This window comes from Ambystoma mexicanum, chromosome 7p (assembly GCF_040938575.1).
Source record: "Ambystoma mexicanum isolate Mex_15411 chromosome 7p, UKY_AmexF1_1, whole genome shotgun sequence".
Taxonomy (NCBI): Eukaryota; Metazoa; Chordata; class Amphibia; order Caudata; family Ambystomatidae; genus Ambystoma; species Ambystoma mexicanum.
In genome coordinates this window covers 241,192,814-241,206,962 of record NC_090939.1, presented here as the reverse complement: position 1 = coordinate 241,206,962, position 14,149 = coordinate 241,192,814, and the positions used below count along the sequence as shown (strand labels likewise).

Sequence of the window (14,149 nt, the reverse complement as noted above, 5' to 3'; positions counted from 1 at the left end):
GAAGCCAACGCCACAACAGCACCATTGAAAAACATTTCAAAAATGAAAATAATTGTGGGGTATTGGGGTAGCACTTACATTCAAAGCTGTATTGTATGACCCAAACATGCATATGTACAATGATTAACGACGAAGGAAGAAGGCACTAGCATGTACCACAATGCACATGCTCGATCACACTGGGGTATGACGCAAACGTGCATAAGTACAAGGATCACCAACATGGGAAGAAGGAGCCAGCATTTCCCACAATTCTAAAGTATGATCAAAGTGTTCTCTGACACAAACATGCATAAGTACAGCGAGTAACAATGTGAGAAGAAGGATTCAGCATATTCCAAAATGCTAATGTGTGATCGCACTGTGGTGAGACACAAACACGCATAAGTATGGTGATTAACGACATGGGAAGAAGGAACTGACATAACCCACAATGTTAAAGTACGATCACACTGTGGTATGACACAAAAGTGCATAAGTAAGGTGATTAACGATGTGGGAAGAAGAAACCAGCATACCCCACAATGCTAATGTACGATCACAGTGTTCTCTGACACAAAAATGCATAAGTAGAGCGATTAACGGTGTGGGAAGAAGAAACCAGCATACCCCACAATGCTAATGTACGATCACAGTGTTCTCTGACACAAAAATGCATAGGTACAGCGATTAACGATGTGGGAAGAAGAAACCAACATAATCCACAATGCTAATGTACGATCACAGTGTGGTGTGACACAAAAGTGCATGAGTACAGCGATTAACGATGTGGGAAGAAGAAACCAGCATACCACACAATGCTAATGTACGATCACAGTGTGGTCTGACACAAACATGCATAAGTACAGCGATTAACGGTGTGGGAAGAAGAAACCAGCATACCCCACAATGCTAATGTACGATCACAGTGTTCTCTGACACAAACATGCATAAGTACAGCGATTAACGATGTGGGAAGAAGAAACCAACATAATCCACAATGGTAATGTACGATCACAGTGTTCTCTGACACAAAAATGCATAAGTACAGCGATTAACGATGTGGGAAGAAGAAACCAACATAATCCACAATGCTAATGTACGATCACAGTGTGGTGTGACACAAAAGTGCATGAGTACAGCGATTAACGATGTGGGAAGAAGAAACCAGCATACCCCACAATGCTAATGTACGATCACAGTGTGGTCTGACACAAACATGCATAAGTACAGCGATTAACGGTGTGGGAAGAAGAAACCAGCATACCCCACAATGCTAATGTACGATCACAGTGTGGTATGACCCAAAAGTGCATAAGTAGAGCGATTAACAATGTGGCAAGAAGGAACCAGCATAATCCACAATGCTAATGTGGAGTCGCAATATGGCCTGTCACAAACATGCATAAGTATGGTCATTAACGACGTGGGAAGAAGGAGCCAACATGTCTCACAATGCTAAAGTACGATTACACTGTGGTATGATGCAAACTTAAATAAGTACAATGATTAACAACATGGGAAGAAGGAATAAGTATAACCCACAATGCTAATGTGTGATCACACTGTGGTACGACACAAACATGACCAAGTTCGGCAATTACCTGTGTGGGGAGAAGGAACCAACATATCCCATAATGTTAATGTACAATCACACTGTTGTATAACACAAAATGAATAAGTAAAATGATTTAACAACATGGGAAGAAGGAACCAGCATATCCCACAACGCTAATGTGTGATCGCACTGTGGTACGACACAAACATGCATAAGTATGGTGATTAAAGACATGGGAAGAACAAACCAACATATCCCACAATGCTAAAGTGTGATCACACTGTGGTATGACACAAAAGTGCATAAGTAAGGTGATTAACGATGTGGTAAGAAGAAACGAGCAGATCCCACAATATAAATGTATGATCACATTGTTCTCTGACACAAGCATTTATAAGTATGGCAAGTATGGCAATTAGCGATGTGGGAAGAAGGAACCAGCCTATTCTCGAATGCTAATGTACAATCACACTGTGGTACAACACACAAATGCATAAGTATGGTGATTATGAACGTGGGAAGAAGGAACCAACATACCCCACAATGCTAATGTACAATCACATTGTTCTTTGACACAAAGGTGCATAAGTACAGCGATTAATGACGTAGGAAGAAGGAACCAGCATATTCCACAATGCCATTGCACGATCGCATTGTGATACGACACAAACATGCATAAGTATGGTGATTAATGACGTGGGAAGAAGGAACCAACATATCCCACAATGCTAAAGTACGATCACACTGTGGTATGACAATAAAAGTGAATACAGTGATTAACAATATGGTAAGAAGAAACGAGACTATCCCACAATGCTAATTAATGATCACAGTGTTCTCTGCAACAAACGTGCATAAGTACCGCAATTAACGATGTGGGAAGAAGTAACCATCATATTCCACAATGCTAATGTATGATCAAACTGTGGTACGACACAAGAGTGCATAAGTAGAATGATTAACAACATGGGAAGAAGGAACCAGCATATCCCACAATGCTAATGTATGATCACAGTGTCGTCTGTCACAACCGTGCATAAGTCCAATGATTAGCAACATGGGAAGAAGGAACCAGCATATCCCACAATGCTAAAGTACGATCAAACTGTGGTACGACACAAAAGTGCATAAGTATGGAAATTAACGGCGTGGGAAGAAGAAACCAACATATCCCACAATGCTAAAGTACGATCAAACTGTGGTACGACACAAAAGTGCATAAGTATGGAAATTAACGGCGTGGGAAGAAGAAACCAACATATCCCACAATGCTAATGTATGATCAAACTGTGGTACGACACAAAAGTGCATAAGTCCAATGATTAACAACATGGGAAGAAGGAACCAGCATATTCCACAATGCTAATGTATGATCACAGTGTTGTCTGTCACAAACGTGCATAAGTCCAATGATTAGCAACATTGGAAGAAGGAAACAGCGTATCCAACAATGCTAATGTGCGATTACACTGTGGTACGACACAAACATGACCAAGTTCGGCAATTACCTGTGTGGGGAGAAGGAACCAACATATTCCACAGTGCTAATTCACACACTGTGGTACTTTTTATGCTTTTTAGGTTTCATGTCTGGTGAGGAATGCAAATACTTGTTTAGTATGGGCAAATCAATAAAACCACACGCAGGCAACCTTTTTTTGGTCACGACTAACGTGCCAAACCCTGCTTTGCACCACTTCCCTAAACCCACATGGCCGGTGGTGACCGCAAGGATGCTGCAACTGGCAGCAGATCCGTGCTGAGTTGTGGAACTGAAAAACCTCAGGCTTGCCTGTCATGATGGTCTGATGAAATGCTCACTGCAGGGCGGTGTTGCCCAACAGCATGAAAGCATGCGATTTTGGGTTTGCAAGAATGTTAGACTTCTTTTGTAGTAAAAGTTCACAGTGGAAAGATATCTCTGCTAGACCCCCAGCCCCGAAACCATGATGCAAGTGACAAAATGGTAGTACATGTCATTTTTTTAACAATGCTGCGATGATTGGTACCTGCCAGTTTATAGGTCTTGGGGTCATTTTGATGTTAATTGGACTCATTATTATATTTTGGTATGATGATGAGATCTTTTTTTGCTGCTTTGGGTTGTAATAAACATGTTGACTCAACTCAACCTCCATGTACTCATTTGCGTGCACCATGTAACCCCCTTATCTCCTCCCACCTTGGTTTCCCAGGCACAATCCAGAGTCCATCGACATCATGCACAACTCGCCATCTGAGTCCCTCATCACCAGACAACACCTGTGGGAGGCTGCGAAAAGGTCAATTCTCAACACCCATGCTGGACTTATGAAGGAGAGAGAGAACACTGCATCCATCAAGACATACCATGCACGTGCTACTCCCATAGTGGCCTCAACAAAAGCGCTCTGAAGCTACATTGAGGGGCATTCAGAAAAAGCCCCAAAATATCAGCCAATAAAACAAATAACATACATAGATTTCACTGGCCCAGAAAATACAGGAATCAATGACACAACCTCAACAGATGTGCCCGTGTCATGTGACTGTGAGGATGTCTACAGGCGCGCGTCTAAACGACTTCAGCAGGACGCAGGGGAAGAAATCAAATTAAGTGTCGAACCGGACAAAGGGAAAATCCACATCTTTGTGGCCTGTACTGCAGCTGATCAAACAGCTGACGACACAACCTACTACACTAGATGACATGAAAATGCATTCACGCCCCATCTTCCAGTCTATAGTATCAGGGTCCTCAAGCGTGGAGCCGTCCACGGAGTAGATGCAAGACACAGCATCTCTGTTCACCAGAACAAGGATGCCACACAACTCTTATCTCGTGGCATCGCCCTTTGGTGACATCACTCTTGAAGGGCTGTCTCGGTGCCGGAAGAGTGGAATGCCCACTGCATGCATCAAGACTGCTTCCTGCCACCTCACTGCACTTGCCTATTCTGTTGTGCATATAAAGGTTGCCTATTCTGTTGGGTTGCCTATTCTGTTGGGTTGTCTATTCTGTTGGGTTGCCTATTCTGTTGGGTTGCCTATTCTGTTATGGACCCACAATCTGCCAGTTGATTCCGCCTTAGGTTTAGCTCTCCTTTCGGGCGCTATCCTAACAAATGAAAGACATTTTGCATTGTCCAAATGTATGTTTTCATGAACTCTAAAATCGCCCAATTGCCTACTGCTACCAGAAACACACACCATCAAATCAATGGTTCTCTACAACCTGGCCAGTGGAAATGGCCGGTCATGTGGCTGCCCCACTTGCTCCCAAAGTCCACTCAAATCTATTTTATAGCTAGGTTAGTCTTTGGGGTGCATAAGTTCAACCAGCCTATTTCCATTGTCACTTGTCTACTCACATGATGTATTCACGCTAGTATGTACCGGCTTGCCTTCAGGCGGCGTCAATTTCAAAATCGGCTACAATGGCGAGAATCTTGGCCTACACATTATCTATCTCGCTGGAACTTGGCAAATAAAATTAATTAGCACCTCGGAAGTGCTCTGTGGCCAAAGGCCATGGAATGTGGGCATTAACTGCTGATATTGACCCACATTCCGATCCAAAAACCACCAATGTAACCAGAATACTATGAGGCCAGTTGAACTGTGTAACCCTTGCAATGAAACTAAGTATGAGCAAAGATCCCACCCCTGTTCGCCTTCCCGCCTTTCTGCTCGCTGTCTTGCTTGTGTCGCAGCACGCAGCAAGCATGACATTAACAAGCAGAAATAGAGTTGGAACATTCGAATGTTGAGCGCCCCATAGGGCACAATGGGGTGGTAGAAGATTATAATTATGGTACAAGTACACCCTAATGCTTCTTCTCGGTCTCTTACCGCTTTAAGCACAATGTTCTGCCCTGGATTGGTGACATTTTCTAATGGCAGTGTCACACTCCCCCTGAGGGCTCTACTGGCCCTCAGAAAACCTCCAGCTTGTCAGTTGACTGAGTCGCATGCATATAAGAGCCACAGGCTTGAACCTGTAACTCAGGGAGGAGGCGTGCAACAGATTGCCCTCTGCAGTGTGCTATAATGCTTCTTATACAATGAGCGACCCCTCACAGAATAGATTGTTAAAGGCTAGATCCTCCAGCATTGAAGCTGGTCAACATTTAAGCTCATTAAAGACCCTTGGACATGTGATGCTCTGCCCTTGAGCTCAGTTCAGACTCCTTCAGACTTTTACTAAAAGTGGGTTTATTCAAACACCAGTTTCCCTGTCACTACTATCAATAACCACAAAACCTCAGATGACCAAAATCATGGCTATGCTGCTAAGTTCTTCTGCCTTTTGAGCTTTCATGCTCCTAACATGTGCTTTCGGTCCTCCCTTTTAAGAAGCTGGCCGCAGCTTCGCGACCCTTTCACTGTACTTGAAAACTGTGTTTTCATTCCTTACTCTTTTTTTGTATTTGTAAAGGGATTGTATGTGTGCTTAATTGTATTCCTGAATAGCGAATTGCTATGTTTCGGTTAGGAATGCTTTCTGGATTAAAAAAAAATATCTATGGTAAAAAAAAGAAAGTCTCGTTTGGGAGGGTCATGCACTGGTTGTTTTTTTTTTTTTTGTTTTGCATTAAGATTCCAAAACGACAGCAAAAGAATATTGCAGAGGATTGTTTTTGGCACTTAAAATGTGTCACTAGTATCTTTCTGTTGGCAGTTCGCGTCTCAGACAGGCCCGCTTCGGAGACTGTGGCATACGGACAGGCCCGCTTCGGAGCCCGTGGCATACAGACAGGCCCGCTTGGAGCCTGTTCGCAATATCTGAATTAGGCTTTAATTTGTGACCCAGCTCTTTGCTTGAAATGACAGAAGTCGAATCCCTTGTCAGTGTTAGCCAATTCTAAGTTCGTAACAGTAGCTCAATGTATTGATGCACCTGCTGCAGAAATCTGTGTTGTATCCACAGGTCCCAAGTTAGCATTCCGGTTTGGCCAGCTCAACCCATCCCACAAACCAATCTCTGTAAAATGAGTGCTAAGTTTGTACGGTAATAGTATGGCTTATTCCAATTTTGATAAGTGTGTCGGCTGTACAGAGGGAGCATAGTGCACTTGGGCTCTAAGGGCCCAATTCATGGAATTTTTTGCACGGTTCAAAGTGACTTTGCACTGCTGAAAAGTGACTTTGCACTTCTGACACAAACCCTGATTCATGGATCTGTGTAAAGTGTATTTCTGCAGTGCAGAGATCGTGCAAAGTCATTTTGTGCTGAAAAACATTTGGCGAAGTTGCCATTCGGCACAAAATATGTGGCAAACATTCATAAAACCGAGAGTGAAGTCGAAATTCCAACCCTCAGTGTACGTACAGAAAACTAGATAAAGCAAAGGCGAACCCTGAGGAAGAACTGGGGGGCTGTGGTGCAGAAACAGAAAATGCATCTAAAGGAACTAGGGAATGGCAATGGGGGTCTAGCGGAAACCAGTGTGGTGTAGCCGTGCTCCCCACCGGCTCCGTGCCATGAACCAGCAGGAAAGCGGCTGAGTGGTCAGGCCCGGTGATTACGAGCCACCTTGGAGCTCTGTATAGCCTTGCTTGCCAGCTTATTGGTATATATTAGATTTGTTGGGTGGCACCAATGCCCAACACTGCAAAGCTAGGCAGCATTATGTTGTGTTGCGCTGGTGGTGGCCGTTGCAGATGATGTTGCTAGGCAGCGTTATGTTGTGTTGCGCTGGCGGCGGCCATTGCAGATGATGTTGCTAGGCAGCATTATGTTGTGTTGCGCTGGTGGTGGCCGTTGCAGATGATGTTGCTAGGCAGCGTTATGTTGTGTTGCGCTGGCGGCGGCCATTGCAGATGATGTTGGTAGGCAGCGTTTTGTTGAGGTTTGTGCTGCGCTGTTTTAGATATTTAAAGCACGATCGGTTCTAAGAATCTTTACTGATGATTTTTCATCTGAGTTTTTGATTACAATATTTCTTTACAGTTTTTTCTGCTGCAGGGTGAGATGCCCCATTACCCATCTGTTCCCCCTCCTTGTCCCCCTTTCCCACCGTGATCTCCAACTCAGCGGAAGTAGGAGTGACATTTGACAATTTCACTGCTAAGCATAGCTCCTTCTGCTTCGTGGCTGCTGGCAATAGCCTGGACGCTATGAACAAAGGGTGCTACTTTTGAGCTACATGTTTGCCTCCCCCGGCTCCCCACATACTACATATGATGCGGGAATGCGCGATTGCAGAGGGTGGTATGCCCGCCACTCACTGCATGCATAGGTGTGAGTGCCCTGGAAAGGAAGGCCACGTAACGCACGCGCACAGGTACCTCGTCCACTCCGGCCCACGAAGCGGAGGTCGTTGAAGCGCGCCACTTGGTTCTTCATGGCGGCCGTGGCGTTCCGGAGCTCCGCCGAGTAGTTCTCGTCGTTTCCCGCCATCACGGTGACCAGGGTGCCGTCGGGAACGTCCCCCAGGGCCACCACCTAGAAGGGAGCAAGCAAAAGCGTGAGCGGCGGGACTCCCAGGGGTCTGCGTTCATACAGTCCCTCCGCCCCACCCCCAGACGCCACGTGCCATACACACAGCTGTGACAAGAAGCGCGGGAACAGCGCCGCGGGCAATGCGATGAACAGTCAAAAGCTGAGGCAAATCACCCGCAGTCACACTCAGCCTAAAACGTACATTCCCGCGAGCATTTCATTGGCCTTAAGGCGAGGCGCGCCTGGCTAAAACGCTGAAATAAATAAACAAATAAATAGAGCCGCCCCGGGGTCTGCTTGCACCTTGACCCACCCTGGGGTGCCATCGCGTTGTAAATGGCTGTAAGATGGCTGTGGGTGCAGGACTTTGAGAAGCGTAGAGAGAGTGAGAAAGGGGGCAACGGGGATAGAGAGAAACGTAGAAAGAGAGAGAGAGAGAGAGAGAGAAAGGTAGGAACTGTGAGAAAGAAGGGAGCTCGGAGGAGTAGAGCGGACAGAGAGGGGGGTAGAGAGAGTGAGAGAGGGGGCAAGGGGGATAGAGAGAGTGAGAGAGGGGGCAAGGGGGAAAGAGAGAAACGTAGGGCCTGTAAGAAAGAAGGGAGCTAGGCAGGAAAGAGAGAAAGAGAGAGAGAGAGAGAGAGAGAGAGAGAGAGAGAGAACTTGTGAAACAAAAGGGGGCCTTGGAGACAGGGAGGGAGAGAGGAAAGGAAGAGCGTATGAGGGAAAGGAAGGTAGAGAGGGAGAGGAATTGGGGACGGGAGAGGGTGGGGAATGGGCCTTTTTTGAAAAAAGATAGCGTGAAAAGTAAAACAAAAAAAAAGAAAGGCACGGCGTCTGAGCCAGAGGGAGCGGAAAGAGACATGGAGGGAGGCAACGGGATTGAAGAAACGAGGAGAGAGTAGGAGCCCCAGAGAGGCGCAGAGATGCAAAAACAGAAAGGTTTCGGGAGGGGAAAACAGAAAGTATTGGGAGAAGGTAAAAGAGGGAATGAGAGAGGGGGAGCAAGGGAGACTAGAAGAGAGAAGGGAATCAAGGCAGGAAAGGAGACGCGGCAAGGCAAGAGAGGGACATGGAGTGGGTGAGATACCATTTTCAGTGAGAGAGAGAGAGAGAGAGAGAGAGAGGGACCAAGAGTCGGGAGTGGGCAGGTGTTCGTCTTTCTGGTGCTGCTCTTTCGGCGTTACGCATGATGTACCTAAGAAAGCACGCTTGTTATGAAACCTTCATATAGTGCTTGTCACCGCATGCACCCCGCTTCTAAGCGCTGTACTTATAATGATGAGTGTTATTTATATAGCGCCTTAATCCAAAGGTTGTATTATTACCCGGTTTAATAGCACCCAATTGGTGAACCCCAAAAGAATGGAGGTCCGAGCCCACTCTTCCTGGGTTCGAATTTGCAAAGCGCAAACTGGCCCCATGTCCGAGCTGACCTGCTCAGGACATCCTGCAAAAGGCACACATCGGAGGCACAAAACAGAAAGCAACCTGGGGGTGCGGCGACATTTTTATTTTAAAAAAAGTGATGTGAAAATGGAATCCATATTTTGGATATTGGCTATTGTATATGTTTCGTTTTCGTCCCATTTGGAAACCCCGTGGTGCTATGACAAATAAACCATCACGCAGGGGAGGCCCCGCCCGCATAATCCGTGGGGCGATGGAGCCACCCTCTCCTCCTCCGCCTCCTCCCGACTTGCCGTATCCCCATCGGACGCGTTCCTGGTGTAGTTAGAAGTTATTTCCCGTCCCGCAACGCGGGTTCCCCATCCGAGCGTCTCTGCTGCTGGGCGTGACCAGGGAGAGGTCGAAAGGCTAGGAGGGTGGGGGGCGTTTAGCGCTCCCCTCTCCCTAGCTCTGCCCCTTTTAGTCATCCCGCCCGACCCGTGTTTTTCTAAGAAGAAACTGGATGTAATTGACGATAGACAAGGTCAAAAACGGCACAGTCGGGGGTACACAGCTAGAGGTACAGATCAATCGAGATAGAAAGGGGGAATATATAGAGCTCAGGTGGACAGGCACAGAAAAGAAGGCAGGTCCTGCGAATAAAGGCACTTAATGCCAGTTAATGCCCGGGAAGTGCACGTTTCTGTGGGTGCTGATCTTCCCTCGGGAAGTCTCGCTTTATTTAAGCTTCATTGAACTTGACTTTTTTATGTCTTGTGTATTGATCATCTATGTGATTTCTAAATAAAATGGTTGAATTTCACAACCTTTGTTATGACGTGTGTGTTGAATTCTGTTTATGCACGGCGTTACATTGATTGCACATATGTGCAAGACCCGCCTTCTGGTTTGTGCTTGTTTTCATCCCACTTATTCAGGTGCTTTTTTCAATCATTCTTGTGGGGTTGCCTAGATAGAGGGCAGACACACGGGCACAGATAGGTAGATAGGCAGGTGGGTAGATGGGCAGGCAGGTAGGAAAGATATCTAGCTAGATAGAGAGACAGATTGACGGATTGATCCAGAGAGAGTGGAGATGGCTGGAAAGGTAAGCAGACCACTGGTAGGTAGACGGGTGGGCAGATAGCTGAACAGACAGACGGACAGATGGGTATAGAGACGGGCAGACTGTTGGAAAGGCCGATAGAAATGAAAAGGGCTAGGTAGACCCATGAGATAGATAGATAGATAGATAGATAGATAGATAGATAGATAGATAGATAGGTAGATAGATAGATAGACAGACGGGTGGGCAGATAGACAGGTGGGTAGATAGACGGGTGGCTAGATAGACAGGTGGGTAGATGGGCAGGCAGGGTAGATATCTAGGTAGATAGACAGATCGACGGATTGATTCAGAGAGAAGGGAGATGGGTGGAAAGGTAAGTAGGACACTGGGTAGGTGGCAGATGGGTAGATAGCTGCACAGACAGGTGGACAGATGGGTCGCGAGATGGGTAGAAAGACAGCCCCACATATAGAAAGGCCAGTAGTAAGAAAGAGGGCTAGACACATGGATATAGATAGATAGATAGATAGATAGATAGATAGATAGATAGAAAGATAGATAGATAGATAGAGATAGATATAGATGATAGATAGTAGATAGATAGATAGATAGTAGATAGAAAGATAGCTAGATAGATAGATAGATAGATAGATAGATAGATAGATAGATAGATAGATATATGATAGATAGATAGTAGATAGATGGACAGATAGTAGATAGATAGATAGATAGATAGATAGATAGATAGATAGATGATAGATAGATGGATAGATAGATAGATAGATAGATAGATAGATAGATAGATGATGGTAGATAGATAGCTGGATAGATAGATAGATAGATAGATAGATAGATAGATAGATAGATAGATAGATAGATATAGATGATAGATAGTAGATAGATAGATAGATAGTAGATAGAAAGATAGCTAGATAGATAGATAGATAGATAGATAGATAGATAGATAGATAGATATATGATAGATAGATAGTAGATAGATGGACAGATAGTAGATAGATAGATAGATAGATAGATAGATAGATGATAGATAGATAGATAGATAGATAGATAGATAGATAGATAGATAGATGATGGTAGATAGATAGCTGGATAGATAGATAGATAGATAGATAGATAGATAGATAGATAGATAATAGATAGTAGATAGATAGATAGATGATAGATAGTAGATAGATAGATAGATAGATAGCTAGTAGATAGATAGATAGATAGATGATAGATTGACAGATAGATAGTAGATAGATAGCTAGTAGATAGATAGATAGATAGATGATAGATTGACAGATAGATAGTAGACAGATAGCTGGATAGATAGACAGCCGGGTAGATATCAAGATAGACAGATTGGTTGATTGATTCAGAGACAAGAGGAGATTTCTGGAAAGGTAAGTCGACCAGTGGGTAGGTGGCGGATGGGTAGATAGGTGGGCAGAGAGACAGGCACGCAGATAGAAAGGCCGGTAGAAAGACAGATGCCTGGGTAGACACATGGGTACACAGGCGTACAGGGATAGACAAATGCGTAGATATCTGGACAGGAGCACGTGACCAAGGCTCTCAGTAAAAGTGTCTCTCAATGCAAGTAAAATAATAGGAGACCACGGCTGCCAGTTTTTGTAGCTGGATGTGTGCTTCCTTCACGGGGCACAAAGGGGCCTGGAGCAGGAGGCGGCGGCGAGCTCTGCCCGGGCGCCGAGGTCAGTCTGGGGCCTGCTCTGTGAGGGCGATGTCCCAGCATCCAGGAGCGGCCTGTTTGGGGCGGCAAGTGGGGACTTGCCGGACCGGCCGCGCCCTACTGTGTGTACACAGGCAGCTCGGCGGGGATTTTCTGTGCCTCCTTCTCGGTGGGTGCCCCCGCCGCACCCGTCCCGCCTGTACTGACGTCAAACAGGTCTCCGGCTTTACCCCCGTAACTCCGCAGCGGCTGGTAGGGCCAACACGGCGAGGCACGTGCTGCGCTGGGCCTAGAATCTGTAAGCAGGGGGTGCTGCTGTTCTGCTCATTACCCGAAAGAGGCCTCCGCAGCAGCACGACGATTCTGCATTGCGAGCAACAAAGTGGGGTAGCTCAGTGCGTTAATGCGCCTCCTGCAGCGGTCTGTGTGCAACCTCCTTTAGACTCGGCCTTTCATCTCTCACGAATCGATACAATAAGCTCGGTTTAGTCGGTTTGCATAGTCATATAAAGTGACTGCCTGTTAACCCCCGGGTTTAAGAACTTTCTGAAAAAGAATTGCTTTCTTACTATGAATATAACTTAAACGTTACCGCCTCCTAGCGCACAGGATTGGCTCTTTACCGAGTCGCCTTTCAACCCCCAGGCGCAGTTCTCACCTTCCTTGTAACCGCATCAATGGGGATTATGAGCTGTTCCCCGGCCACAGTTTTGAAATGCGGCCCACTTCCGCATACCACCTGCGACTGGGGTGAAATATGTGAGTGCAGATACGTTCTAATGTTAAAATGAAACACTGAGGACTCGGCTGAGATCCGCCTAGTACCCCCTCACCTCGACGTTGCATTGGCAGTGAGCTTGGACCCATAGCGGTGTCGTGTTCGGTTACTGTGCCCTGGGGGCAACCCCCCACCCCCATCACTGGCTGCCCCACTGGCTACAGGTATTTAAAAAGAGAGTGCTCCCCTGGACCCTGACCGAAGGACGTCGCCCGATCCCCAAGTGTTTTCATGTGCCAGAGTTTCTCCAGTCCCCGCCTATCGCGAGTCTTCATCTTGCATCCATGGGCTCAGAGGGGGCAACCCCCCACCCCCATCACTGGCTGCCCCACTGGCTACAGGTATTTAAAAAGAGAGTGCTCCCCTGGACCCTGACCGAAGGACGTCGCCCGATCCCCAAGTGTTTTCATGTGCCAGTTTCTCCAGTCCCCGCCTATCGCGAGTCTTCATCTTGCATCCATGGGCTCAGAGGGGGCAACCCCCCACCCCCATCACTGGCTGCCCCACTGGCTACAGGTATTTAAAAAGAGAGTGCTCCCCTGGACCCTGACCGAAGGACGTCGCCCGATCCCCAAGTGTTTTCATGTGCCAGAGTTTCTCCAGTCCCCGCCTATCGCGAGTCTTCATCTTGCATCCATGGGCTCAGAGGGGGCAACCCCCCACCCCCATCACTGGCTGCCCCACTGGCTACAGGTATTTAAAAAGAGAGTGCTCCCCTGGACCCTGACCGAAGGACGTCGCCCGATCCCCAAGTGTTTTCATGTGCCAGAGTTTCTCCAGTCCCCGCCTATCGCGAGTCTTCATCTTGCATCCATGGGCTCAGAGGGGGCAACCCCCCACCCCCATCACTGGCTGCCCCACTGGCTACAGGTATTTAAAAAGAGAGTGCTCCCCTGGACCCTGACCGAAGGACGTCGCCCGATCCCCAAGTGTTTTCATGTGCCAGAGTTTCTCCAGTCCCCGCCTATCGCGAGTCTTCATCTTGCATCCATGGGCTCAGAGGGGGCAACCCCCCACCCCCATCACTGGCTGCCCCACTGGCTACAGGTATTTAAAAAGAGAGTGCTCCCCTGGACCCTGACCGAAGGACGTCGCCCGATCCCCAAGTGTTTTCATGTGCCAGAGTTTCTCCAGTCCCCGCCTATCGCGAGTCTTCATCTTGCATCCATGGGCTCAGAGGGGGCAACCCCCCACCCCCATCACTGGCTGCCCCACTGGCTACAGGTATTTAAAAAGAGAGTGCTCCCCTGGACCCTGAC

General features: G+C 46.9%; 1 protein-coding gene across 11 annotated transcripts in view; it reads right to left on the bottom strand.

The window, feature by feature from the left end:
• The window catches only part of RUNX1 (RUNX family transcription factor 1), a 697,395-nt gene that overhangs the window by 146,068 nt on the left and 537,178 nt on the right, over positions 1–14,149 (bottom strand). For all 11 annotated transcript variants that reach the window (XM_069636131.1, XM_069636136.1, XM_069636130.1 and 8 more), the window contains one exon: positions 7,808–7,964. In XM_069636131.1, coding sequence (XP_069492232.1) covers positions 7,808–7,964 — 157 coding nt within the window. The remainder of the gene's footprint in view (positions 1–7,807; positions 7,965–14,149) is intronic.